Source organism: Cebus imitator, unplaced genomic scaffold (assembly GCF_001604975.1).
Source record: "Cebus imitator isolate Cc_AM_T3 unplaced genomic scaffold, Cebus_imitator-1.0 Scaffold18, whole genome shotgun sequence".
NCBI lineage: Eukaryota > Metazoa > Chordata > Mammalia > Primates > Cebidae > Cebus > Cebus imitator.
In genome coordinates, this window is record NW_016107333.1 from 3232215 (window position 1) to 3260006 (window position 27792).

General features: G+C 46.6%; 3 protein-coding genes across 4 annotated transcripts in view; all 3 read right to left on the reverse strand.

The window, feature by feature from the left end:
• ARHGAP40 (Rho GTPase activating protein 40) overlaps window positions 1-5430 on the reverse strand; it is a 46106-nt gene extending 40676 nt beyond the window's left edge. For both annotated transcript variants that reach the window (XM_037732613.1, XM_017512057.2), the window contains exon 1: window positions 5130-5430. In XM_037732613.1, coding sequence (XP_037588541.1) covers window positions 5130-5266 — 137 coding nt within the window. In that variant the 5' untranslated portion in view covers window positions 5267-5430. The remainder of the gene's footprint in view (window positions 1-5129) is intronic.
• A 7597-nt stretch (window positions 5431-13027) lies between these two features.
• On the reverse strand, window positions 13028-20170 carry ADIG (adipogenin). Its single transcript, XM_017512070.2, has 3 exons — window positions 17773-20170; window positions 15296-15524; window positions 13028-13387 (listed from the first exon to the last, which is right to left on the reverse strand). The coding sequence occupies exons 1-2, from the start codon at window positions 17975-17977 to the stop codon at window positions 15406-15408; spliced, it is 324 nt and encodes a 107-aa protein (XP_017367559.1). The 5' UTR covers window positions 17978-20170; the 3' UTR covers window positions 13028-13387; window positions 15296-15405.
• Window positions 20171-20307: 137 nt separating this feature from the next.
• The window catches only part of RALGAPB (Ral GTPase activating protein non-catalytic subunit beta), a 102162-nt gene continuing 94677 nt past the window's right edge, over window positions 20308-27792 (reverse strand). The window contains exons 29-30 of the mRNA XM_037734420.1: window positions 24875-25023; window positions 20308-24422 (exon numbers count right to left, since the gene is read on the reverse strand). Of these exons, the coding sequence (XP_037590348.1) occupies window positions 24229-24422; window positions 24875-25023 (343 nt within the window). The 3' untranslated portion in view covers window positions 20308-24228. The remainder of the gene's footprint in view (window positions 24423-24874; window positions 25024-27792) is intronic.

Genomic DNA, 27792 nt, shown 5'->3' on the forward strand with positions numbered 1-27792 from the left:
GCGAGAAGAGGGAAAACAGGAAGCCCCATCCGAAAAGACCTGCCCTTTGCTGGTTTGTAAGCAGGAGGGGCCTCCAGGGAGGCCCTGCAGGAAAGCAGCTTGCAAAGGCTTTTTCCTGCAAAGCTGATCAGAAGCCCCCAGCAGCAGCCTGGTTCCTGGAGCTTCGGTCCTGAGGTGGCTGTTCCGGGTTTTGATCCAGGAGGATGTGTGATTGTGAATGGCAGCCACAATCTGAATGCCACTGATTCTACAAATGAAGGATCAGGCCCAGAGAAGTGAGGGAACTTTCCCAAGAGTGAGTGGAGGATTTAGGACTCAAATGCAAATCTTTCTACCATACCAGGGAGTCAGTAGTCCTGAATATACTTGTCCCAGGAAAACAAGCCTGTGCTATTTGGAGTCAGCTCAAAGAACTTCACGTTTGACCACTGATATCTGATACAAATTGTTCAGTTCCTACATGGTGGGCACTATACTAAGCCCTCACTTACATTAATGTTATTTTATCCTCACAACAAGCCTAAGAAGCAGGTACCGCTCTTCACAACCATTTTATAAAAAAGGAAACCGAGGCTCAGAGAGGTTAAGTAACTTCCCCAGAGGCCCACAGCTGAAAAATGGTGAAGCTGGGCCTTGAGATTCAGGCTGTCCTACCCCTGACACATTTAAACCACATGTAGGTGATTTATTAGTGCTTGGGTTCACATACAGGGGGGTGTATCTGGAGGTTTAAAGGGACATGATGTCTGGAGAGATCAGCTGGCAATGACCCCAGTGGCAGAGACTTGAGCTACACATGAGCAAAATATGAGAAAAGGTGAACCTTGTAAACGTGATTGATTCTACAAGCTATCTGTGTGCAATCAGCCAAGCCATTTAGCCCATTATTGATTAAGGGAACCTGCCTGGTGCACTAGACTCAAAATACGTCTTTCTGCCTCTCTGATCTGCCTTTGAACTCTGCCAGACACTGAGCATGTGAAAAGATGCTCAACCTCACTACTAATAATAAAAAGGGTGAATTAAAACAACAGATGGGTTTCCCTCAATCCAATTAGCTGAGACTAAAAAGAACGACAATGCCTGGTGAAGAATGTCACGTCTACTAGGAAAAGAGCTTACACCCCCTTGGCGAGTTTAATTGGGTACAGCTTTCCTGGAAAACTAACTCCCAAAATATGTTCCACAATTTTAAATGTATCCACCTTTGGATGCAATGATTCCTATTCTGAAAATGTATCATAAGGATAAGTACGCAAAGATACATGTCCGAGAACATTGCAGTATAGCTTATGATAGCAACCAAAAGAGAAAAATAATCTACAATTCCATCAACAGGAGGCTAGTTAACAAAAGTCCTGTTCACTCATAAAATGAAACGTCATCATAAAATGAAACGTCTTTAAAGAGGACGGTGTAAGGGCAGGTGCGGTGGCACATGCCTGTAGTCCCCCCTACTTGGGAGGCTGAGGCAGGAGGATTGCTTGAGTCCAGGAGTTTGAGACCAGCCTGAGCAACATAGCAAGACCCCTTCTCTACAAAAATTTAAAAAATAGCTAGGCCTGGTGGCACATGCCTGTGGTCCCAGCTATTTGGGAGGTTGAGGTGGGAGGATCACCTGAGCTGGGAAGTTGAGGCTGCAGTGATTTCACCACTGCACTCCAGCCTCAGCATGGTCAACAGAGCAAGACTCTGTCAATAAAAAAAAACCGATAATGTTGATTTCTATGTCTTTCCAGGAAAAGATTTTATAAAGAGGGAAATGCCATTTATAAAACAGTATACATAATATAAACCAATTCATGTATATAAGTACAATTATGTACATGGATTGCATTATATATATGTTTTACATATATATGTATGTAAGTATTTATGAAGCACAAAATCCTATAGGATGTATACTTCTCACAATTACTATTCTTGTGGGTTGGAGGTGGGAGGGGCAGGTGGATTTCACTTGCTACTTTTTTTGCATTTTTATAGCGATCATGAATTAACAGGAAATATATTTCTATTGGGGAACAGGGATAAGGGGAATCCCAAGAGTCACCTCACTCCCACTGGGTATCTAAGGCACCTCCCAAGGTCAATGTTGCATGGTTTTAAGACTAATTCCACATAGACAGTGAATTCTGTGCCTCGCTCACATTATGGCAAGTTCTGTTTGATAGCAACACTGACTCTACCCATCCCTGCTCAGACCTTCCCAGTCAGCGTTTAGTGTATTACATGGTAGTGGACCAACGTTATGTCTTCCTCCTGGGCCAGCCAGTGGACATCTTAAGGGCTGAGAGAGCTTCTTATTCATGCTTACACCCTCATGTCCATCACGGGACTTCATGTAGAGGCAGTGAGCGTTTCATCCATTGAGCAAATATTTCATAAGCACCTACAATGAGCCAGCCCTGTGCTGGAGAGCTATGGGTAAACAGAACAGACCCAGGTTTGCATACTGAAGGTTGCAGTCCTGCTGGAATTTATTGAATAACTAAATGACACACAAGTAAGTGAGCAGTGAAATGAACAGACTCACAGGACTGGGGGAACTAACCTAGTGACCTGTAAGCCCACACACAAGAACATTGGCCTGGAGCAAACAGACCAACCCTGTCCCAGGGAAGTGGTTTTCGCTTTTTTTTTAATTCGGCAGTGGAATCTCTTCTCAAAAAACAAAAGAGTAACAGTGATATTATTATGATCTGATTTTATAAGTTTAATTTAAAGCATTTACAGCTCATATGATCAAGATAATTTTGGTTGACAAAAAACATTTGGGATGCTTGAGTGGAGGTAGTATTTTTACTAGCTGTTTGATACTTGAAAGATATAATAAAAAATTAAATTCAAATAAAATTTTTGCAGAACCTTGGTTAAAAAAAAACACTGTTCTGGAAGTAAGAATGTTGCTTTTGTTGTTTTGTTTTCAGTAATAAAGAGAATGAATAATTCAAATTTTAAACTCTCTTAAGTATTATTCATTTGTTCATTCAACCAGTAGTTACTAAGCACATTCAATGGGTCAGGAGCTCTTATAGTGAATTCAGTATCAATATCATCAAAGATCACAAGGAACCAGGAGATTAAGGGAGGGTGGTGAGGGGTCAGGGGAACAGCCGTACAGATAGGTAGGTAGGTAGGTAGGTAGGTGGATGGATGGATGGATGGACAGATTGATGATTGGATAGATGATGTGATCAGCTGAATCACAGCTCATCACACTAAGATGTCCTCATCCTAATCCTCAGAATTTGTGAACATATGTTATCAGGCAAAAGGGACTCTGCAGATGTGATTAAGCTACAATCTTGAGACTGGGAGATGATCCCAGATTACCCAGTGTGCCCAATGTAATCACAGAATCCTGATAAATGAAAGAGGGAGGCAGGAGAGTGAGAGAAGGAGGCATGTTGATGACAGCGGAGGGCCGAGTCAGAGAGGGATGTGAAGGTGTTACAGAGCTGGCTTGAAGATGGGAGAGGACCATCAGCCAAGGAATGTGGGCACCGGCAGAAGGTGGAAAAGGCAAGGAAACCGGTTCCTTGAGCCTCCAGACAGAACAGAGCTCTACAGAGCCCTCGATTCAGGTCTTCCACCATTCAAAACTGTCAGATAACAAATTTGTGTTGTTTTAAGCTACTAAGCTTATGTGATTTGTTATAGTAACAATAGAAAACCAATATAGGTTAGAGAGAGAGAGAGAGAGAGATGATAGATAAGCTTATATAATTTGTTATAGCAGCAATAGGAAACATATAGATACATAGATTAGATATAGATTAGATAGATGATAGATAGATACACAAACTTGTCTTTGGCTTATTAAGATTGATTCTCATTAAAATCATATCCTGAGTAATTCTGAGTAATTTTTGCCTGGGATGGGGCAGAGCCCCACACACGGAAACTCAGGAACATGATATATGAATGAAATGGTCTCATGTGCTCCCCCTCCCTTTCCTGAGCCTAGAAGTTGTCCCCTCAAGAGAAATCTAGGACTCAGTCATCCTACAATCAGGGTCACCTCCTCCCTGAATCTGCTCTCTGAGTACAGACCCTGTCTAGTCTTCAGGTCCTTGGGTGGCAAATGAATGGGGCAATGGGGATCTCCTGCTGCAGGTGTGTTCCAAGCTAGAACACTTTTGGAGGGCAATCTGGCTTAAGATTCTAACGTTCCTTTTAAACTTGCAACTACAAGTCTGGGACATGAATTTTACCCATGCACGTCCCCAGTGATGTTCACTGCTGTGTTTCTTAGAATTATTAAAAATTGGAACCAACCTAAATGTCCATTAGCCAGGGACTGATTCAAATGAACCAAAGATATCCACAAAGTTGGATCCCGGCAGGCCATGAAAGTGAATGAATTCGATCTTTATGTTACTGACATGTAAAGCTGTCCTTAACATGAATTAAGGGGTTGGGGGGAAAAAGCCTTACAAGCACATGTATAGCATGATCCTATTTGTGTAAAACGATACAAATGCAGGTTTATATGTCAAAAAGTTCTCCCAAGGTATATGTCAAAACTTTAACAGTAATAAGTTTTCAAGAATAAGCATGTGTATTCCTGTACTGTTTGACTTTCTATAATAATCAAATTGTAATGCGATGTAATCATAGTGGGGGAAATGACATTTGAAAATTCTGTCTGGCTGTCAGTGGCAGGCTGAGCAGGAATAAGGGGTCACCAGTTCTCAGCAAGGTGACCACACGGCCACACTGACCCAGAATCTTGACCCAGAGACTCCTGAATCTTTAGCCCCTGGGTCCCCTAGTACTCTCTACATCCAGAGGAAGAGGAAATGGAACATACTGGCATCACTGTCACTCGTGGTCTCTAAGAATCTAAAAGTCAATGACCCCTGCAGGAGGCCGGCAGCATGAGCCCAGGCAATGCTGTGTCCCAGGAAGGGCCTGGGTGTGGAGTCCCGTGGACCAGGGCTAGAAGCCGTCACCACTTGACAGCCCGGTGACCTTGGGCCAGTCCCTGGACTCTCCAAGCCTCTGTTTCCTCATCTGTACGACGGAGGAAGATTCTTGCTCACAGGGATGTTGTGAAGACGGATGGCACATGCCCCTGGCGCACAGTAGGGCCAACCTCCCTCCCGCTCCCGTGACTCCTGTACCTGCAGCCCAGGTCTGCCCAGCGCTGGGCGCAGCGCCTGGCAATGCGAGCCCGCGGGATCCGAGGACACGGTGAGGCTAGGGACGCTGGGGCCAGCCTCTCCATCTGGGCAGCCGGGAGGATGGCAGGCTCGGCCATGGGCTGGCACCTCGAAGATCCCCGGCCGTCAAGGTGCCACAGCGGTGGGGCTGACTCCTCGGCAATGTGAGAGGGAGGAGGGAGGCAGGGCCCCCGTGGCACACCCAGTTCCCAGGCACCCTCAAGCAGGACGAATGTCCAGCCTTCTCCTGGGGCGGGGCTGGCTTGGCCGGGGCCACCTACAGGCAGGAACGCGCGCACACAAGCACCCCTGAGTGCCGCCCACCGACACTGGAACTGCCAAGTGGAAACGGCGCTGTTCAAAAACTGTCATGAAATATGATTTGCATGACCACCATTATTACCTACAGCCCTCCCGATTTCAGGGTAAAACCACTTGAATAAAGCACCTGGCTGACATGGGTGGAAGAAAGTGCTCAAACCCAGGGGTTTTTATCTGGCTGGACCAATCCCTCTGAGGCTTCTCTGAGCCCTGGTTTCCTCCTCTGTGAAATGGGGATGGTGACATTTGCCAGGAGACGGGAACCTAGCAAGCAGGAAGATGTCAGGGTGTAAAAAGAGAAGGATCTGGGTACTGGCTGAGAGGATAGGAAGGGAGAAGGAAACGGGAGTGGGGAAGTGAGGGGTGTCCAGAGACCCTGCCGGGGTTGGCCTTTTGGCTGGGATGTAAAGGAGGAGGAACCAGCTGGGAAAAGGCTGGAGGAGGGGGAAAGCTGGGGAATTTAAACCCCTCATCTGTAAAATAAGAACTCATTCATTCATTCAGCAAATCTTTATGGAGCTCTGTAGGCGCCCTGGGGGAAGTGACCAGAGTGTCTGAGAGCGAAGAGGGGGAGCAAGCGGACTCAGCTGAGAGGAGAGCAGAGGCTGAGTGTCAGATAGGGGTGGGGAGTGGGAAGGAGCTTCCAGGCACCAACAAGGACACATGCCAAGATGTCGCAGTAGGGCATTTAGGGACATATGAGAAGCACTCCTGCCGGCTACCCTGGCCGTGTCCTATTCCCTGCATCCGTTTCGGACCATGAGCCCCTTCTCTTGTCCTCTGGCCAGGACGGATGCCGCAGACTTCCCCAGATTGTTGTGGCCTGCCCTGCCCTCCTCTAAGGCTGCAGGTGTCCATGAATCTTTCCAGGCAGCATATTTGTCTGTACTCTCAGAAGAGAGTCCTCAAAGTCCTACTCAAGGAGGGACCCCAAGTCTGTGGGTCCCCACAGTCTGAAGCTCTGCTCTGGCCCGATAGAGGCAAGAATGGAGCCCAAGAAGCTGGAAATAGGGCCCCGCTGGAGCCACAGTGCCCAGGATTGTGTGTGGTTCTCAAAGTCGGGAAAGGCCTCGGAGCATGCAGGGTCCTGCAAAACCCCGAGTCTCAGGCAGCTGTCGCTGGCTGGAGCCTGCAGACTAGGGCTGTGCAGATGACCACCTATCAACTTCTCCTGAACCTCCTCCTGCGGAGGACATAAGGGAACCACACCACTGGGAGGCCAAGGAGCTGGGGCTCAATATGTAAGTGAATTATCTATGGAAGCGGGTGCCAAAGTACTTTGGGAGCCATAGGGAGTTTTGTGTGGGAAACGTGGTAGGTGCTTAATAAAGTTTGGGTGGGTGGGTGGGTGGATGGATGGATGGATAGATGGGAGGAGAAAGAATGAAAGATTGGTTGGGAAAATGGGGGATAAGAGAAGGAATGCATGGGAAGACAACTGAATGAGAGGATGATGATTGGATGGATGGATGGATGGGTGGATGGGTGGATGGGTAGGTGGAAGAGTGAATGGCCATGGATATGTGAGAACATGAGTAAATGAATGAATCGGTGAGCCACTAGGTGAATGGGTGGAAGAGTAAATGAGTGAATAAATGAATAAATGAAGAGTAAATGAGTGAATAAATTAGGACCTGAGTAAATGAACTTCCAGTCCAGAACTGAAAATCTAGCTCATTGTTATGCTGAGACCAGCTTGGCTGTGGAGACCCCAACCCAGGTGGCACTGAAGGAATTAAGAAATAGACTCAGAGAAAAAAAAAGTAAAGGTGGGTGATCAGAGTGGGGCATCAGGGGTCTCACAGTATTCCCAGCTGAGAGCCCAGAGCAGACTCTGACCCACATGTTTATTCTTTTCATTTCAGTGACAAGTTTAACAAGCAGATGCTCTGTGTTCTTTCATTGGTTAAAGGTAAACTAACCAGGCAGTTAGTGATGTTTACCAGAGGTTAAAGATAGACTAGAAAGCCCTCTTTACGAGGGAACAAAGGAAAGAGTCGCATATTCTGTGTTCAAAGAACTAATTCATCTGGTGTAAGACATATTCATATGGGTTACTATTTTAAAATGCTTTGAGCAGTTTTCTGCTTTGGGGTCAGTTTTCTGCTTTGGGGTCAGTTTTCTGCTTTGGGGGCCAACTAGGTTTTCCTTGCCGCCGCTCTCAGCAAACAATATGATATACCACACATGTCAGAATTTGCTCTCAACATTGTCACCTCCCTTAGGTGCAAGGAACCCTTCAGAAGAAAGCAGGAAGGAAGACAGAGTGGCCTGAATCTTGGATGATCGTACTCTCCAGCCTCTGTAAGAAAGTGCCCACTTAGATCCCTGGAGGGCTGCGTGTACTCAGAATGAAGCCTGGAGAAGTGAGGGTACGGTTGCTCAGGGCAACATTCCTCAGCCCCAGCTAAGCCCTGTCCCAGCAACCCCCACCCCCGGCACCCCCACAGTATCGGCCAGGCCGGTTAGGTCACAGTGGAGTGGCTCAGACCTGTTGGCCCTGCACCCTGGCAGCCCGCCAGCACCTCCCCAGGCAGCCTGTCGTCAGCTGGGCTTCTCACTATGGCAGAGACTCATCCTAGGTCCCTCAAACCCAGAAAGCCCCCCAGGGCCGGCGTGTCATGTGCTCAGCACTTTTCTCCCTGCCTTTCTGCCCCTCCAAGCAGCCCTCACTTCCCACTACAGCGCAGTCCTATGCAGTGTGACGAGGTGGAGCCTCATAGCCTTGGGCTGATCCTCGGCTCTGCTACTTAGGCCGTGTGACTTCAGGCAAATGCCTTAACCTCTCTGAGTCACAGCTTCCGCATCATTTAAATGAAAGCCTTGTCTGGCTTGAGGGGTGATTGTGAGGCTTCGGGGGGCCTGGCACACAATGTACACTGAGCATCTAATTGCCAGGTGCTCAACTTTTGTCTTTTTCTTTTCTGAGACTGGGTCTCACTCTCTCACCCAGGCTCGAGTGCAGTGGTGTGATCATAGCTCACTGCAGCCTCGACCTCCTTGGCGCAAGCGATCCTCCAGCCTCAGCCTCTGGATGGAGCTAGGATTTACAGGTGTGCACCACCACACCCAGCCATTTATTTTATTTTATTTTTTGTAGAGACAGGGCTCTCACTATGTTGCCCAGGCTGGCCTCAAACTCCTGTCCTCAAGTGATGCTTCTGCCTCTGCTTCCTAAAGTGCTGAGATTACAGGTGTTAGCTACCATGCCCGGCCAACGTTTTTCTTTGAAAAGCAATTTATGGAATGAAGTGCCAGCCAAGCACCATGCTCAGAGCTTTACATGCCTTAGCATATGCGATCCGCATGATAACTCGCAAGAGAGTGTTATGGGTTGAATTGTCCCGCTAAAAACATATGAAAAACATGTGAAGTCCTAACTCCAGTACCTCTGAAAGTGGCTTTATTTGGAAATAGGGTTTTGATAGAGATAATCAAGTTAAAATGTGGTCAGTAGGGTGGGCCCTAACCCAGTAAGACTGGTGTCCCTCTGAAAGGGGAAAATCAGTCCCAGGCACAGGCATGCATATCAGGAAGGTGACATGAAGATACACGGGGCCGGTAGGAGGGGGGACACCATGGGAGGTCAGAGGCTGGGGCTGGGTGATGCTGCCACAAGCCGAGGCACATTGGAGCCACCAGAAGCTGCCAGAGGCAAGGAAGGCTCTTTCCTCTGCAGGGTTTGGGGGGAGCTTGGCACTGCCAGCACCTTGATTGTGGACTTCTCGCCCCCAGATGTATCAACCCACACAGGCTTCTGCTGTTCCAAACCACCCAGCTTGTGACACTTTGTCATGGAAGCTCCTGGAAACAAATGCAGAGGAGATTGCCCCTGTTTTGCAGACAATGACACTGAGGCTGAATGGGATGGTGATGGCGGCTGAGGGGCTTGCTCTCAGGAGTCCAGGCCTGCAGCCCCAGGGTTAGGGGTAGAAAATAAGCCTGTGCCTAGAACATATGCTGCGACAAGGGGTGTGGCGTTGAGCAAGAGGCAGGACAGTCAGATGGGCCCTGCATCACTGACGCCCCTGTGGTGCTCCCGCGTCATGCTGGTGACTGTCCTCGCAGGCTCCCTGCGCTCTGCAGCCTGGGGAGACAGGTTTGCTGTTCCGAGTGTACCTGAGTGTCCTACAAACATCAACCACACAGCCTTAACCTCCATCATTCAGCTCTAGGAAGAGCCAGGGGTATTCCTGTGGATCTGGAGACACACATCCCAGTTAAGAGTCAGAAAAATGGGCCACTTCGTAGCTGTGTGATTTGGGGCAAGTTACTTAATGTCTCTGTACCCGTTTCCTCATCTGAACATGGAACCATGACCCGACTGAGGGGGCTGTTGTGAGGATTCAGTGGGACAGTGCGTGGGCACCCAGTGAGCCGAGGCTGCTACTTGGGGATGATGTCTCTCAGGAGCCTGTGACCAGAGCGTCACAGGATATGTTTACCAGTCACACGCCCGTCTCCCCTGTGTGAGTGTGCATATGTGTGTCAGAATGGGGACCTCGCCCGCATCCACAGAGGCTCAGGGTCTCAGCCCCCACTCAAAGCAGGGAAGGCTCTCCCCACAATTGCTCTCCAGAGCTGTCACCTGCCCAGAGCCCTGAGGAGAGGCCTCATCTGCCTTCTGCCTCAAAGGCTCCAGGGGGCATGGCAGACGCTCTTTCCAGACCCCATCACAGGGCTCGCTGCACTCACTCTCCTCAGGTCGGGTCCTCAGCAGCTGGGGCAGGAGGGCAGGGTGTGGGGGGCTCCACTGGCTTTTCAAGGCCAGAAGGGAGGCTAAACAATCGCCCAGCAGCCCCTCACAGCATGGAGGGGCAGGGCCGAGTTACGGGGCAGGGCCGAGTTAGCAACACATGGAGACTCCAAGGAAGTGAGCACTTGTTGAAAACGCAGACACCACCAGGCAGAGGCAGAGGCCACGGGGAGGAGCTGCTGACATGGTTCATTCAATGCCACCCCTGCGGCCCCCAGGAAAACCCTGTGGTGACAAAAGTTCCTCAGTTGTAGCAAAGCTGGTGTGGAAGAGGGAGGGGTGTGTGTGTATGTGAGTGTGTCTATGCATGTGTGTGAGTGCACATGTGTCTGTGCATGTGAGTGCATGTGTCTGCATGTGTGAGTGCACGTGTCTGTGCATGTGTGAGTACGCACTCACACATGTGTGCGTCTGCATGTGAGTGCATGTATGTTTGTGCATGTGAGTGCACGTGTCTATGCATGTGAGTGCATGTGTCTGCATGTGTGTGTGTGTGCACATGTGTGAGTGCGCATGTCTGCGTGTGAGTGCATGTGAGTGCATGCGTCTGTGCATGTGAGTGCATGTCTGTGCATGTGTGAGTGCATGTGTCTGCATGTGAGTGCGTGTGCACATGTGTGAGTGTGCATGTCTGCATGTGAGTGCATGTGAGTGCACATGTCTGTGCATGTGTGAGTGCACGTGTCTGCATGTGTACGTGCATGTGTCTGTGCATGTATGTGAGTGCACATCTGTCTGTGCGACTATGTGTGTCATCTATCCCACATTTCTTCCTCATTCTCATTTAAATGCCACAGCCTGATTGAGAACAAAATATTTAAATGTGTGAGAGTGTGTGTGCATGTGTGTCTGTGAGAGTGCATGATAGTGTGTCTGTATGCATGAGGTGGTGCGTGTATATGTATATGTGTGTGTGTGCATGCATGTGTATGTGAGTGTGTATGCATACACCGCTATGTAAAGGAGCATAAGTGTATATGTGGTCTGTGTATGTATGAAGAGTATGTGTGTGTGTCTGAGATAGTGTATGTTTCTGTGAGTGTATGAGAGTGTGTGTGTCTGATAGTGTGTCTGTATGTGTGAGAGTGTCACTGGATGTATGTGTGTGAGGGTATGAGTGTGTGTCTGTGATAGTGTGTGTGTGTGAAGGTGTGAGATTGAGAGCATGTGTGTATGTGTGTGAATGTGTGTGTATGTGTGAGTGTATGAGCATGTGTGTAGGTGTGAGGGTGTGAGTGTATATGTGTGTTAGTGTATGAGTATGTCTGTGTATGAGGATGTGTGTCTGTGTGTGAATGTATGAGTGTGTCTGTGAGTGTGTGATAGTGCATGTGTGTGTATGTGAGAGTGTGTTGAGACTGCACAGCCAGGCAAAGGGCTGGGGAAACAGGTACTTCTAATACACAGTTTGGGCCATCTTTTGGTCGGGAAACTTAGCAGTATCTGCAAAATGTAAATGCATGTCTGTAGTCTACAATTTCTCCTTTCAGAATGTGTTCTCTGGATAGAAGCACACTTATGTGCAAGGATTTCAGTTCAAGAGTGTTCATTGTTGCCTGTCGGTAAGAATAGAAACCACATCCAGCAAATTCAGTGGGGCTCAAATCCCAAAGGGTGGCCTTCTGCACCTGATGAGGAGCTCAGACTTTAGCCCAGGGACAACAGAAAGCATGGAAGGCATGAAGATGGGAAGGGACATGTCTCAATTTGTGCTTTGGGTGGATCATTCCAACAGGGCAGAAAGAGCAGAGACCAAGGCCGGGAGACCAGCTAATAATTTCGGGCTCAATTCTCTCTCCTTCGGACATTTAGAAGTCGTGGTGGCTGGCGGGGTGTGGAGTGAGGGAGAAAGAAGGGATAAAGATGATGCCCAGTTGGCACCTTGGAGGGCCTATCCCTTTATCCCCCCACCCCCAGCATCCTGCAGCCTCTGAAACCTTAGGCCTCCCACCATACCTCCCCCCCGCACCCCGCTTGGGGAAGAACTGGCATGGTGGAATGGGACCTGGTTCTGGAGTCATGGGTTCAAATGCCAACCCTCCCAGTGTGACTCTGACCAACTTACTTGACTGTCCTGTGCCTGTTCATGTGTCAAACAGAGGTAACCAAAGACCCTACCTTGCAGCATTCTTAAAGGGCTAAAAGCAATCATATGTATTTGGTTTTTTTTATCTGAGACCAAGTCTCACTCTGTTGCCCAGGCTGGAGTGCAGTGGTGTGATCTCAGCTCACTGCAACCTCTGCTCCCGGATTCAAGCCATTCTCATGCCTCAGCCAGCCGAGTGGCTGGGACTACAGGCATGTGCCATCACATGCCTGTATTTTTGTATTTTTAGTAGAGATGGCGTTTCATCATGTTGGCCAGGCTTCAAACTCCTGACCTCAAGTGATCTGCCTGCCTCGGCCTCCCAAAGTGCTGGGATTATAGGCATGAGCCACCCTGCCCGGCCAGCAATCAGAAGTATAAAGCACATAGAAAAGTGCCTGACATGTGTAGTAAGCACTCACTAAATGTGAGCTGCTCCTATAGCTATTCCTACTCCTACCAAACTAGGTACTTCTTAGACACTCTGTAGCTATTAATCAAATATTTTTTATTAAGATCAGCCTGAAATCCAATCAAGCAGTGAGTCTGAAATCAGAGAATGGAAGTTCAGAGCAAGCCCCGCTTCCCCTTGAACAGATGGGCATTTCCAAGAGGGTCCTACATGGCTTGAATCAGGGCCAGGGCTGAGTCTCAGACCTACGCTAGTTGAATGAATGACTCGGTCAGGCCTGGTAAGTTTGTCAGGGGTCCCTCGGGCATGGGAACCCCCTCGCTTCTTTAATATGGACCCACACCCTCCGGCTCAGCCCTGTTTTAAGACCCCTCTGAGTTAAATTGGCCAATTTCTCCCCATGGGCCTGCTTGCTGCTCCCATGCCCTCCCAGCCCCGGGCGACTCCCTGCAGCACTGGAGGTCATCTGTGATGCTGGAGAAGGGCTGGGTCCTCTGGAGGCTTTCGCAGGTCAGTCTGAAGAGGAGATGAGTTGGGGGTTCCAGGGAGGGACCACATTTGCCAACGTCCTCTCGCCTCCTTGGCAAGTCTCTCCCATCCACTTCTGCCATTGCTACTGCCCTGCTGACTCCAGGAAAACCAAACTAGAAACAAAAGGAAGGTTGGGACTAGGGATGCCACTGGGATGAAAGGGTAAGAAATCGGTGGGTCAGGCCGGGCACGGTGGCTCACATCTGCAATCCCAGCACTTTGGGAGGCTGAGGTGGGTGGATTGCCTAAGGTCAGGAGTTTGAGACCAGCCTGACCGACACGGTGAAACCGGTCTCTACTAAACATACAAAATTAGCCGGGTGTGATGGCGTGCGCCTGTAGTCCCAGCTACTCCGTAGGCTGAGACAGGAGAATTGATTGAACCTGGGAGGAAAAGGTTGCAGTTAGCCAAGATCGCGCCACTGCACTCCAGCCTAGGCAACAGAGAGAAACGCTGGGGCAAAAAAAAAAAAAAAAAAAAAAAAAAAAAAAAAAAAAAAAAAAAAAAAAAAAAAAAAAAAAAAAAAGAAAAAAAGAAAAGAAAAGAAAAAAGAAAAAAAGAGGCAGGTAACTGACAGGGGTGGCAAGGACTCTGGATAAGTGGGATAGGGTCTTGGGCAGGGTCTGAAAATCTTTTCTTATGCCACCAATGATATAAAAACAGGACAGGCTACATAACTCACAAGGCCTAATAGCAAATTAACATGTGGGGCCCCTTGTATTTCAAGACAACAGCCAAGCATGGGACCTTGTGGGACTGCAGGTTACATACCCATGGAGCTGGCCCCATACACAAATCTCTGAGGGCATGCAAAAGAGTGAGTTTTCCTGGGAAAAGGCCCTCAGTGTTCAAGATCATGACCCAAAAGGCTAAAAATCCCTCCAACTCAGGTAAGGGAGGGGCTCCTTTCACCACCTCCTCCCTCTACTCAGGCAGGGGGCGGCTAGTGAACATGCTGCATGAATCACCTTCAGGGCAGGGCAGGCTATGGTGGCCAAGAGGACAGAGAAGGGTGGACACATGAGAGATGGAGATTCGAGTTGGGAGAGAGAGGCCAGAAGGTTGCCGCCCAGGTGTGTGACTCGAGCAATAGATTCAGTCCCGGCTGGTGCTGTTCACGGAGATGAAGAAAAGCTAGCGCAAGATCAGGGTGCTGTTTTGCTTTGCTGGGTGGCAATGGGAATCAAGATTCCCATTCTAGGCATGAGGGTGTCAAGCAGACAGGTAACAAAGCTTGGAAGGAGACTAGATGAGACACACACATTTTGGGGCCATTGGTATAGAGATGGCATCTAACCCCACTGGAATGGCTGAGGTCTCCTGGGTATTCAGTAGGTACAAGGACTCTTGGATACAACATCTGATTGCCCTGACACCTCACATAAGCCTATGTGTGTGTATGCCTCATTTGTAAATGTTCTCATTTATAAATGGAGGTGAGAATCATATCCTCATCATAGGATTTCATAAGTAAGCTTGTGAGAGGGGAATGCTTAAGACAGGCACTGGTACCTTTTAAGCCCCCAAGGAATATCAGCCATTATAACAATAACAATATCATGCCATCCCTTCTACAAATATGTATTGAGCCTCCAGTGTGTGTTGGGCAGTGTTTTGGGGCTTTGGATGCAGCCACGATCGAACGTGTTAGAAGGTGGTAAGTACTACGGGGAAAGGAAAGCAGAGTAGGGTAAGGAGAACAACGCAGAGGACAGGGTGGGGCTTCAATATCGAACAGGGCAGCCAGGGGAGCCCTACTGAAAAAGTGACATTGGAGCAAGGCCTCAGAGGTGAGGGAGTGCCCCGCAGAGAGGAATGAGGGAACAGCTGGCAGAAGACCGTCAGGAGAGTGGTGGGTGGTGAGGCCCTAGGGTAAAGGGTAGGGGACCTTTGTAAAGGCCTCTTGTGGCAGAGGGGGGCTGGTCCTCCAATGGGGCAACACCAGGTCTCCCCCACAATGAGGCAGAAGGCTGTCACATGCTGGAGAGAGTCCGTTGTCCAGCATGGCCAGGGAGCATACCTCCAATATGGTAGAGACAGCCTCTTGCCCACATAGCAGCTGCCCAAGCCTTTGGGTGGGCCCTGAGGCTCCCCCTGGCCCCTGGAAGGGCCTCCCCTGGCACAGCAGGCTCACCAGCAGGGCCTCTCCTTCTCTTGGCCGTGGAGTGTCCCCTTCCAGCAAAACTCGGCCGGGCCTTGGCTCCAGGGCTCCCAATCCAAGCATACATTGGAGTCATTTTCCTCTGAATCTGGAGATACGAGGCAAGACCTCCTGGGTGGTCACATACTGTCTCCTGCCCCTTACATCCCTGCAGCCTTGTCTGAGGCTAGGGCCAAGGCAGAATCCCACAGGCCAGCCTTGAGGCCTCAGGAAGACTTCAGGGCCTTAAAGTGTGACCAGGGATCAAGAAAGGAGGCTGTTCCTGGGACTGGGAACGTGGCCATATCAATCTATTAAAGGGAAGGACACAGAAGTGAGCCAGTGACATACTGTACTGGGCATGGTCCAGGAGGAGGCAGTGAGGCAACACAGTCATTGACCCATCCAGCCATTTGTCCACTAGTTGATTCATTAACAAATATCTGAGTACAAAGACGCAGTGATCTCCACTGCAGCACTGTTTTGTGGTGAAACACATACATACAAACAATAAAACACCTGGAAACTGTCCATATCCACAGATCACGAGAGGTCTGGGTGACTAAGCTGTGGCGCCATCACACCACATGGAGACCTGGTCCTTCTGTCTGATGGCTTGTCATGAAGCTGTTAAAATGTTTGCATTGGCCAGGCACAGTGGCTCACGCCTGTAACCCCAACACTTTGGGAGGCCAAGGCAGGCAGATCACCTGTGGTTGGAAGTTCAAGACTATCCTGACCAATATGGAGAAACCCCGTCTCTACTAAAAATTACAAAATTAGCTGGGCATGATGGCAGGTGCCTGTAATCCTAGCTACCCGGGAGGCTGAGGCAGAAGAACTGCTTGAAGCCAGGAGGCAGAGTTGCAGTGAGCTGAGATTGTGCAACTGCACTCCAGCCTGGGTGACAAGAGCAAGACTCCATCTCAAAAAAAAAAAAAAAAAAAAAAGCAAGGATGAAATCTGAACCCATGTCTTCCAGACTCCAGAGAGACAACTTTTATTGCCAGTATGCAAACAAGTCTGACTCCCTATCAGCTGTGGGGCCCAATGCCTAAACTGTGCCCCTCAGGGAGGGCTGTGGTCTACCCTGAGACTATGAGAATACACTTTAAATAAACATTTTCTAGAATACAAGAGGACATCCTAGGCTCTTGCCAGGAACTCCCAATAATTACACAATGACCAGCCCCTACATTTGAGATCATGGAGCTAGTGGGAGTGTAGGGAGGGACTTCTCACCCTGCCTCAATGACATCTGACCACTGCTGGTAGCATGTGCTGCACCCTCCCTGCCTAGCTGGCCAAAGGTCATGGCGCTCAGCAGCAGCAGGTGAGAGGTTAAGTGGTCCCCACAAAGAAGCCTTTTTTTTTTTTTGGACAGTCTCACTCGTCAGCTGCAGTACAGTGGTGTGAGCTCGGCTCACTGCAGCCTCAACCTCCCAGGCTCAAGCAATTCTCCCACCTCAGCCTCCCAAGTAGCAGGGACCACAGATGCAAGCGACCACACCTGGCTAATTTTTGTATTTTTTGTAGAGACGTCGCCCAGCCTGGTCTCAAACTCCTGGGCTTGAGCAATCTAGCCACTGGCTTCCCAAAGTGCTGGGATTACAGGTGTGAGCCACTGTGCCAGCAGGAAGAGCCATCTTGCTGAAGGGGATGCTCAGGGAGACACATGCCAGAGGAGCAGAGGCCCCTCCTGCCACACAGCCAGGCCATATCCTGGCCCAGCCATCCCCAGCTTCCTCCACAGCCGGCTTCGTCCCACCTCTTGCTCCTCTTGGTGGCATGCTGAGGTCAGGATGAATGTCAGTTGGCTTCCATGAGCCTGTCTCCCAGAGAAGCCAGATCCTTTCTGACATATGGTCTAGGTAGAAAACAGTGAGTGGTCTGCAGGTACCTAAAAAATGCCTAAGGATGCCGTATCCCATTGTGCAAGCTGTTTACTGCACAAATGCACCTAATTGAGGGGGTGAGTGGGGCTGAAATCCAGCCCACACTCTGCTGACAGAGCCTCATGCCCAGCTATATTCACAGAAAGGGACACCCTTTTCTAGTTCATCTGCCTGGAGGGATAACCTCTTCCTTTGTTCAAAAGCTCATGCATGCTATAGGCGTGCACACACACATACTGCTTTGCAGTCAAACTTATGGACTCACTCTTGAACTCCAGGTTAAGAAACTCTAAATAACCAAACCAATCCTTTCCACTTAAGAGCTGACTGCTTGCATCTGAGCCAGCACTTAAAATAACTGAATGAAACCCCTTCTGCATTTGTTTCAGGACACACTGGCCTATTCGGCTCCCTGTCTAGCTCCGGGATTAGGGCCCTGCCTGGGCAGGGTAAGCAGCTCACCTTGGCTAAGTAAGAAGCGTAGCCAGATGATCAATAATAACAACAGCAAACCCACAGGGAGGCAGAACCAGAAACCCAGGAAAGAAAATGTGAAGTCGTTCACCAGTGTCACCAAAGGGTACTTCATGGTGCATGTATGGCTATGCCGGGCCAGCCTGGGCTTGGCTGGCAGGGCTGCCCCAGGGGACCTGGCAGGCTGGGCCATGCTCTGCTCTTAGCCCAATTGTGACTGAGCTGTGACGTAACAAGGAAGTCACAGTGTCCTTCAGGCAAAGCATACATGCAGGGGACACTTTGAGGGAGAGTTGTACTGGATGAATGGGTGGGAAGTGACGCAGTGAGACAATCTGGCTGAGAATTAAAAGCCCAGGCTTCCAGGCAGGCCTGGGTTTGAATCTCAGCCCAGTAGCTATTAGGTTCATGGCACCCCTCTGACCTTCTTTGTTATAAGATGGGGATAATTCTGTAAGTTAGAAAAACAAATGGGACAAAAATTACCCCCAGGGTCAGTGTTCATATATCTGAAGTCACAGACCCCTCCAGGAGCCAGCCAAGTCCCCAGGTCCTGTAATACCAGCTGTGCGTGCCCACGTCCACACTTCATGGGAGTGCTGGGGACTGCAGCAAACTGGATGGAGCTTACTGCATCCTAAGCATGCAGTGGTGGCTGCTCCAGCCAATAGCTGCCACAAGTGAAATGCAGGCCCATTACTGCCAAGACTCTTAACTTTCCCAAGACAGGCAAAAAGTCTGGATTTTTATGTGAAATCTCTCAAATTAAAAATGTTAGATCAGATCTTGTTGAAGCACTGTTTGCAAAACAAAAAGTTTGCCAGGCTAGATTGGTCACTGGGCTGCCACTTAAAAACTTTTAAAATCTCACACATAGTAATTTTTCTAATGATTATTAAACGACTATACATGATTATTTCTTAATCTGGAAGCTTCTGTGCCTCTCCTTATTGGGGTTTTCAGTGAGGGGCATCTAATGAGTTTAATCTTCCTTTATCTCCTGAGTGGGCAGAACACTCCCACGTCATCCTTATCTACTGCCATCCGTTCTCTCAGGAAGTGTTCAGTAAACCTCCATATGCCAGACCATGGCAGAAAAGAGGCTTCAGGCTTCCCACTGGAGGACTGGCTGCTGCATGGTATTTTTCAAGAGGATCCTTGGGCCATCTGCCTGTGACTGCCAGCAGATGGGTGGGTGTTGGAGTGTTATTTATTAAACATGCCAATTCACAGGCTCAGCTTCGTCTCCTCAGGCCTCTTGGGGGCAGGGGTGAGGCTTGGGATTCAATATTCTGATAAGGAGCCAGGATGATTCTGACGCAGGCTTGATTTTGAGACCACAGCATCTCATGACTTAAGAGCACCTGTTGAAAAGTGAGGCAAACTCAGGTCCAGGCTGGGGGAGCAGCTGCAGGAAGTGGGTGGTAAACCTAGGGAGAAACATGGAGAAGAACTCCCTTACAGGAAAAGACACCAATCCACGGAGAAGGGACATGGGGCCAGCAACTGGAAAAAATGAGCATGGGAGGGGCTGGGAGAGCTGGGGCATGTTTTAAAGAGTCCTAGCCCAGCTGAGGGATGGCCTGAGTTCCTACAAGAGGTGGTCTGGGAAAATGGACTAGAATGTGTGTCCAAGAGAAGCAGTGTCCAGGCAGGGTGTGCCAGATGCAGGGCCCAGAGGCCAAGAGGAGGAGGAGCAGGCGGTCTGGGTTGGGAGTGATTCCCTGGCATTGAGTGCTGAAGAGGTTGGGGTTAGAGAGAGCTAGATGGGCAGCACTGATGGGAAAGGCTTGAGCACACATTTTTCTGAAACCTTTCCAGACACTAAGACAGGGCTACTGTGCAGTCACCTTTCCTGGCCACTAGGCCCAGCTGGAGGTCCTGCTGTGAGCGGGCAGAGCAGGCAGAGCACACAGTGCAAAATAGGCAGCTCCCAGACACAGTTCATAGGGTGGCACACGTCACACTGAGTCTGTGCTAGGTCAGAGGCATAGCTCTTGGCAGAGGCATGCACCACATGGTTCTCACGGCTGTTTTAAGTGGTCCATTCACTCCACTCTGTGTGATCTAGGCCTGAAAGCATTCATCTGGCCCCAAGAAACCCTCTGCAGTCTGCCCTACACAAAGGGGGCAGTGGGCAGCAGGGGATGACCTCTGCACCTCCCCACTTTCCTGTCTAGCCCTGGTAGGGCTCAAATTTTCTGCAAGCAGGGGGCACAGCTGGCCCTTCTTGTTCCCATAACACAAGCATCTATCTCCTCAGCAATTCCCAGCCTCTGAAAGGTGAGCCTCTACTGGCAGTGTTTTAATTATACAAGCTCCTTCCAGCAGAGAAAGCCAAGTATTTTTCTTAAGAATTAATCAAATTTTTGAGTATTTCATGAAATACTCAATGTTCATTTAAACTACCGATCTAAATTATGAAGGGCAGCCAAAGCCCAGGAGACATGCCCTGGAAGGGTAAAATTAAGAGCAGCAGTGTAGGAGTCACCCCCAGCCTGGATCCAAAAGCACACACAGTCATTAGATAAGAATCGCCTTAAAATTTAATTGACTAAATGTATTACATTCAATATTCCATGGGTTTCTTCTGGACAAAGGATCGGCATAAATACAAACAAACCTCTGGACCTTCTTCCCTAACTGACGAAGATGAAACATAGGAGGCAAGGGGCACGGGCAGGCCTTCATATTTACACTTTGCCTTTACTTTACAGTTCAGTGCCAGAAATATTTACAGAAAATACAGTAAGAAAAAGATCATGTCTTGGCAACATACTGAAATTCATACAAACTGTATATATGATTTTCAAGCAAATAATGATACTGCTTATTTTTTAGCCACAACTGCCAAGCCCTTCGGAGGAGAAAGATGTCTTGGTCACTGTTAAGAGATGAGAACTTGGGAAACTTGGTTTGCTTCAACATGTATTTATTGGGCGCCTACTATATGCAAGGCACTGTGGAATCCCAAATTACACCTTTTCCCTTACCATTAAAAAAAGAAAAGCATCTGAAGAACATGAGTTGATATTCTGAGTTGATATTCGGAGAAAAACACTATAAGTACATGGCTTCTTTAGCTACTAAGAAACCCACCGTTTGATTCCACATTGTATGGATGGACCACCTCCAATCTCTCCAACTCAGGAAAAAAGGCTGTCATGGAAATCTTTAAAACAGACCATCTGACGCCAATCATCATTTCATGTAAACACAGCAATCAATTTTTTTAGGAAGATAGAACCTGAATGGGCTTTAAAATGGTGAATGGAGAACTACTGCCAGCAGGAGCGTCAAATTATCTCCAATAGGTTTTTTTTTTTTTTTTTACCAACTACCACAAAACACATCTTTGAGCAAAGCTAACTTCCACTTTGGGTAAAGCTCCACCTTCCAGAAGAAATGGGTACTCCTAAAGACTCTGCCTCTCTAGAACCCAGTCTGCAGAGTCTGACAAATGCTTCCCTAGTATATGGAGAAAGTAACCATTCACTAAGGCCTCATACACAGAACCTGCAGGGAACCAACATTACTGGCCAAAGGTGTGGGTATTTGTATTTATTAATGAGTCCAGAGGAAAATGGCTGCCCTGAAATAAAGGACTTGGAAATGACAGAAAATGTGCATGAGTATGCATGTGTGTGTGCACGCGCGTGCTGGCAAAAAAAAGGGGGTCAACCCAACATGTAATGAGTCCTTTAAAAGGCCCAGTGGATGGAAGAGGGTCTCAGGAAGAAGTCCTAGACAAAAAGGAAAGCTAGTTAAACAAGGAAAGGGTTAACAAGGTAAAAGCCCTCCTCACTGACCTCAGTGCACCCAATCAGAGAGGAGGAGAAAAGCTCCCTCCTCCAATTTAAGGCAGCAGTAGATGGGCAACCTTACTTACCACCTTCCTCTTCATAGAATGCCACACTCATCCACCCCCCGGCATAGCCAACGGACATAGCGACTGAGCTGTTTAAGCCACAGACGAACGTGGTCCTTGCTTTGCCTGAAAGGCTAGAACATATGCTGGCAAATTTATCAAACAGACTACTAAATATTAATATTATGTATTAAATAGGTTCCTCTGGTGCTATTTTACTCAAAGTGATTTTTTAACACAGACAGGTAGATAAACATAGTGACCATGAACTCAAATCCATATTAGTGAAAGACTGGATCTAAGGGTTCTTACCACACTCCCTCTGTGGGCAGATATTATTTTGAGCAGAAGGAACCAGTGCCTGGTAGGTATGTGTATCCCATATTCCACTGGCTCCGTACACATTAGAAGTTTCATGCCTTCAAGGGCTGCACATCTTTCCTTCCCTGGAAGACCAGGGAGTCTCCCAGATCACAAATGCATTCAACATGGTTGTTCACTTATCAAATACATTGGAATTACAAGGAGTTGCCAGAAATTAAAGCTAACTCAAGGGTCAGGAAGCCCAACCCTCATACACACACAGCACATTTTTCTGACATTAACTATGCCAAGGTAACAGTTTGATCTGAAGAATCACACTGAAGAAGTGCATCTACATCAGTTATTTTTAACCTCTGGAATGTTAAGTTACAATCAATTTACAGCCTTCTCTGCTCACTTCAACTAAAACAAGAGCCCATTTTCCCCTCAAAATGTCAATCTAGAATTACCTTAAAAGTTGTTAAACCTCATCTTCTTCCTGTGAACCAGTAGAACATTTTTAGGGTAGAATTTGCTCATCTTTATCCCATTATGCCCTCTCCCATGCTACCATCTGGAAACATCAATTTATTGCCCAGCTTAAAAAGAAAATCAACTATTGAATAATACTATAACCTGAATGGAAACTGGAGTCATAGAAAGAGGAGGTTATCTTTACCTGAGCTTAAAACAAACATGAAGAAAAGGTTATGGCAAACTTTAAACCAAGAGCTGCTATGCCCATATTTCTTGCTCACAGATGGCAAATGCATATTTCTGGAATAAGAGACATTTGCACAGGGAATTAGGTCCCACACTATCCCCGCCCCCTAAGTAAACTACCAAAACATCAACCCAAACAGATTGTTGTAGCTTTGACCTATAGAGTCTACTGACATCAGAGTTCACGTGAGAAAACACCTCTTATACAACTGTGATCATTCCTCTTTGGACTTCAAATATCACTTACTTTCTTAACATAAAATAATCTTACTAAAGAAGAAAGCACATGAGAATAGGGTAAATGAGCAGTGTATGCTGTAGCACTGTAACAGGAATCCTTGTAAGGATGTTCTGGGTCTGGCCACCTCAAAAGTTTCATCCCTGCAGAAAAGTAGCAGCGAGGTAACAGAAGTATTTCCAAAACCTGGCAGGGATCTGTTGGCTGGCAAAGTCCAGAAAAGATGACAACAACTGTTAGCCATTTCTAACAGTAGCCACCCAAAGAGGTGGTCACTCATGTTTGTCAATTACAAGGAAATCGAGTAGTTCTCTGGGAAAGATCTGAATAAGGAGCGTTGAGAGGCTATTCCTGAACCCCAAACTAGAATCCTTCATAAACTACTGCAGTTTGCTGCTTGGTCCTGAAATAAGAGATAATAGATGAAACCAAATAATTTTCAACCCCTACTGTGAATTACATTTCTTCAAATGATATTTAATTAATGAATCACAAATGTTTAACCTGTCATTACGTCACCCTGCTGGACAATAATGGAGAGAGTGGGGGTATCACTGCTGTCTTATAACTTTTAACCCCACAAACTTTATTTGCATCCCCATTAAAGGACAACGCCATGCACCATTTCTGATCTGTTGCTGGGTGGCCCAGAAACTGAGGCTTTCAGACAGATCTGTGCAGTGATGACAAGGACAACTTCCTGAAATGTGGAGAAAAAAAATATGACATATTTTAATGTCAGGCTTCTTATCTGAGAAAAAAACATGTTATCCTATTTTCTTTTTGTCAGTTTGACAGCTGGATGACAAGTAGACCTACAAGTGAGTAGAAGGCTGAGACTTCTTTCCTTCTCCTCCATGCTATCAACATGAGTCTTTAAATGTCCTGGAAGATTCTGAGACAGATTTTTTTTTAATACAACCTCCTAAAAAGTGAGGTATAAAACTAGCTTCAACTTCTATATTGCAAATTTGTTGATACTACCAATGCACGTGTATAACTGAGATGCATAAAAGCCTTTCTCCTCAAAAGGCTTTGGTTTAACTAAAATTGTCACTTTTAAAAGAAAGTTTATGGCTAAAATGTATGTCATCATTATCAGCAGGAATATGATTGTGTCTGGGAGGCTATTTCACTAGATAGCCAAAAGTCTTCTATCAAATGGGCTATAATGTGTTTCTTCTATTCTGGTGATTAAACAGTAAGCTCTTGGGAGTGATTCGTTTTTATTTTTACAGTGATCACCTATCAAACTGTTCTGCTGTGTCATAGTTCCCAAACGGGGGTTCAACAGTCTTAGAAATTCAGTGGTCTAAGAACTGCAGTTCTTGAGTCCAACCTCCTGGAAAAGTGAAGTATAAAACTCTGGCTCCAACTGCTTGTTCCGGTACTTGTTGACAATGTCGGTGATTTTCTGTTTCCGGCGGACATGGGGTGGACTGTAGGAGTCACTCTCCAGTCTCTTTCTTCTACAAATGTTAATTACAGTCTGCCTTACCAGAAAGCCTTGAAAAACAGAGAGTTTTAAAATAAATGTTAAAAACTAGTCACTTCAGTAGGTGAACTATCAGTATTCAGGTGAACTATTCATATACTCAAACTATTTCATTCAATTTGCAAACCTCCCAGCCCCAGAGAGACAGACTAAGATAAACCTGTCAGAAGAAACACAAAATGACAAGGAAAAGGAGAATCAAAATCTAGTCTAACAGCCTATTTTCCTTCCTGAATTACAAATAGCTATCTTCATTTTCTTAATACCAGAAGTTGGTGAGGTTCTACTTATATTTACTAAAGACAGATTAAAACAGCACGCTCCCTTTTTAACAACAGCCATACATTTCCTACATGTGGAAGCTATTAATTATCACCATTTCCTTATTTTTATTTCTTTTTGGTTCATAAAAATAATAAAGAAAAAGAAAATTTAACTCTTCAGCCACATATGAAGACCTTACCAAGAGCTCGCCTGCTGACAATCATCCCATCCACAAGAGGGATGACCATGTTAAATTTTCCAGTGGCTCCTTGAATTTTTATCCGGAATAATCCAGTGTTTAGAGGGTGGATGAAGATGACAGGAACTTCTTTTTCAAGAGTCGTAGATCTTAGGAAAAGAAAATTCTTTTTATCCCAGACACCCAAGACTTGAAGTCACCCACATATGTAGCATAAGATTACTAAAGGGGCCTGTTGCCTGGCAGTGGTCTGAGAAAAGCCAAGGGGTCAGTGTGCCCAGAATCTGCCTTCTGGGAGTCCATGTTGCTGCCCCCTATAACACCTGGTCCTAGAAGTCCATTACTGGGTCAGGCTTTCTAAGCTAACAGAAAGGAGCTGAAAAAGTATATATACTTGGAAAACTAGAGTGGAAGGAGAGGCCAGAGAACTCTATTGCATGGAGTTAAGAATCTAGCAACCAGCTATGGGACTTTTACTTTAGTTCCTTTTCTTATAGGGAACACAAAAGTGTGGCTGGCCAGAGTACAGGGAATACCAGCATAGTCAAGGCTGGTAATCCCAGAGCAGAAGCAGGAACACAGCTTAGTTAGGCCCATTACAGGAATCCCTGATAAAATTTTTTTTTCATGTGGCGGAAGGAGGTTGGGAGAGCCATGAATCTAAGCCAGCTGCATCCTTCTCAGCTAAGGTGATAAATGACCACATTGTGGCAGCGCCAAAGCCCTCACAGCCTCTGGCCAGGCAGCAGATGCTAAAGTCAGCAACTGCCCCTATGGAGGCATGAGTTACTCTTTACACACCAGAGATAGGCCAACCCATCTACAGGGAACTCATGTTATTTATGAGCTACCTGTTGGGGTCTTCTTGCAACCCAGTGAGTTTTCTTTCTATATAGGTAAAGTGATTTTGGCCAAAGCAACAATCAATCAATCTTTCAAGATATTTAAAAAAAGAAAAATCAATCCCAGAGTAATTCTGTCCCCAAGGCAAATTATAAACTTTGCTAATCTACCAATAAAATATACATTTTACTGTCAAATTGTATTACAACTTTTGACCTAAAAACATAAAAACTTGAAAGGCCAAGGCAGGAGGACTGCTTGAGCCCAGGAGTTGGAGACCAGCCTGGGCAACATGGTGAGACCTTGTCCCAAATTTATTTTTATTATTTTTTTTAAAAAAACTGAAAACAACAAAGACAGTATACGGTAAGTAAAGTCTCTTCTAAACTAGTTCTAGAAAAGTCTACTCATGATGTAATAACCTACCCTGGGCTAGCATCACTGACTCCACCTTAGCTGTAAACTCCAACCTGGCTTCCTCCTCCCTACCACAGCCCCTCTGAGTGCATAGCTGGGTCATGCTGCACTTAGAAGCATTGAAGCACTGTTCCTAACACTTGTAACCACTGTAAACACATCCTGCTTGGCATACCTCCCCCCTGCTATTGTAAGAAAAAAGTTTCCCTTCGATCATTGTGCAGAAGGAGCCTGATGGCCCCCATTCTTGGTAATGGTATGAAAACCACCTGTACCTGCAGCCCCTTCCTCTAACCTGCTTTTCTGCTTCTGTAAAATTCCGCTTCAACTAGACTCCCCCTCCCCTACCTAAATCAAGGTATAAAAGATAATCAAGCCCCTTCCTCAGGGCCGAGAGAATTTTAAACATTAGCCACAAATCAATAAAGGACTCTTAATTTAGAACTCAGATCATGGCACATTCCTTCTAACTCGCTCAGTTACATCATTGTGTATTCCATGCTCTCTTCTTTGGCAAGTTGGTGTCATAAAAAGAACTGTTCCAGATTAAAAGAGACTGAAGGAATTAAAACCAGATACACAGTCCCGGAGTGAATTCTTTACCAATTGTAAAGAATCTTTTAGTACAAATGAAGAAATCTGAATGTTGGCTATTAGATAATATCAAGAAAGTATTACTAGCTTTATTATTGCAATGTTATAATGTTATGTTTAGCTATCTGAAAAGTGTTCTTACTTTTCAGATGCATACTGATATATTTGGAACGTTAAGATATCTGTAACTTGTTTTAAAACACTAAAGCATAGAAAACATGGAAGTTTTAGGAATGACCTGCCCTCTTCCAGAATTTTTTAAAAATGATAATGCTAAAATAAATCATTTTTACTTACTTCATTTCAACAACAATCATCTAACAATATTAGAATAAATTCATCCTATATGCAATTTGAACCAGCTCATATAACTAGAAGGAACTTAAAATATCAAATTTGAGGGTAGCTCTGTGATGGGAAAGACGCAGGGCCAAAGTATTGGGATCAAAGGCCTGGATTCACGTAGTTTGTCCTGCATTTACTGGATGTGTGATACTGAGGAATAACCTCCTTGAGCCTATTTTATCCCACTAGTAAAACAGGGAAAACAACTGTTGAATTCTTAAGAGTTATAAACCAAAAACAAGCAAGCAAACCTTGAAAACTACAAAGCCTATACAAATACACTGTTACCATTCTTCGTATCAGATTATTCTCTTTTTAACCTTCTTGTATATGGGCAGGTAAAACAGAAATTTTAACCCAATTATAAAGTTAGTATTATATTTTACTTAGAAACATTTTTCCCTTAAGTAGCTCATGTGATTTACGATATTTTAACTGCTACTTTTGCCACATTGTTTTGGCCAATTTAACTCCATTATTTCAATCTAATATTGCTACCCTATTATTATGGTCTTTATTAATATTTAATTGCCTCTACTCCATTTTTCTTTTTGCTCTAGATAAATGTAAAACAGCAATTAATTACACTATTAAAAATCTTGCAGGCCGGGCATGGTGGCTCACGCCTGTAATCCCAGCACTTTGGGAGGCTGAGGCGGGTGGATCACAAGGTCAAGAGATCGAGACCATCCTGGTCAACATGGTGAAACCTCGTCTCT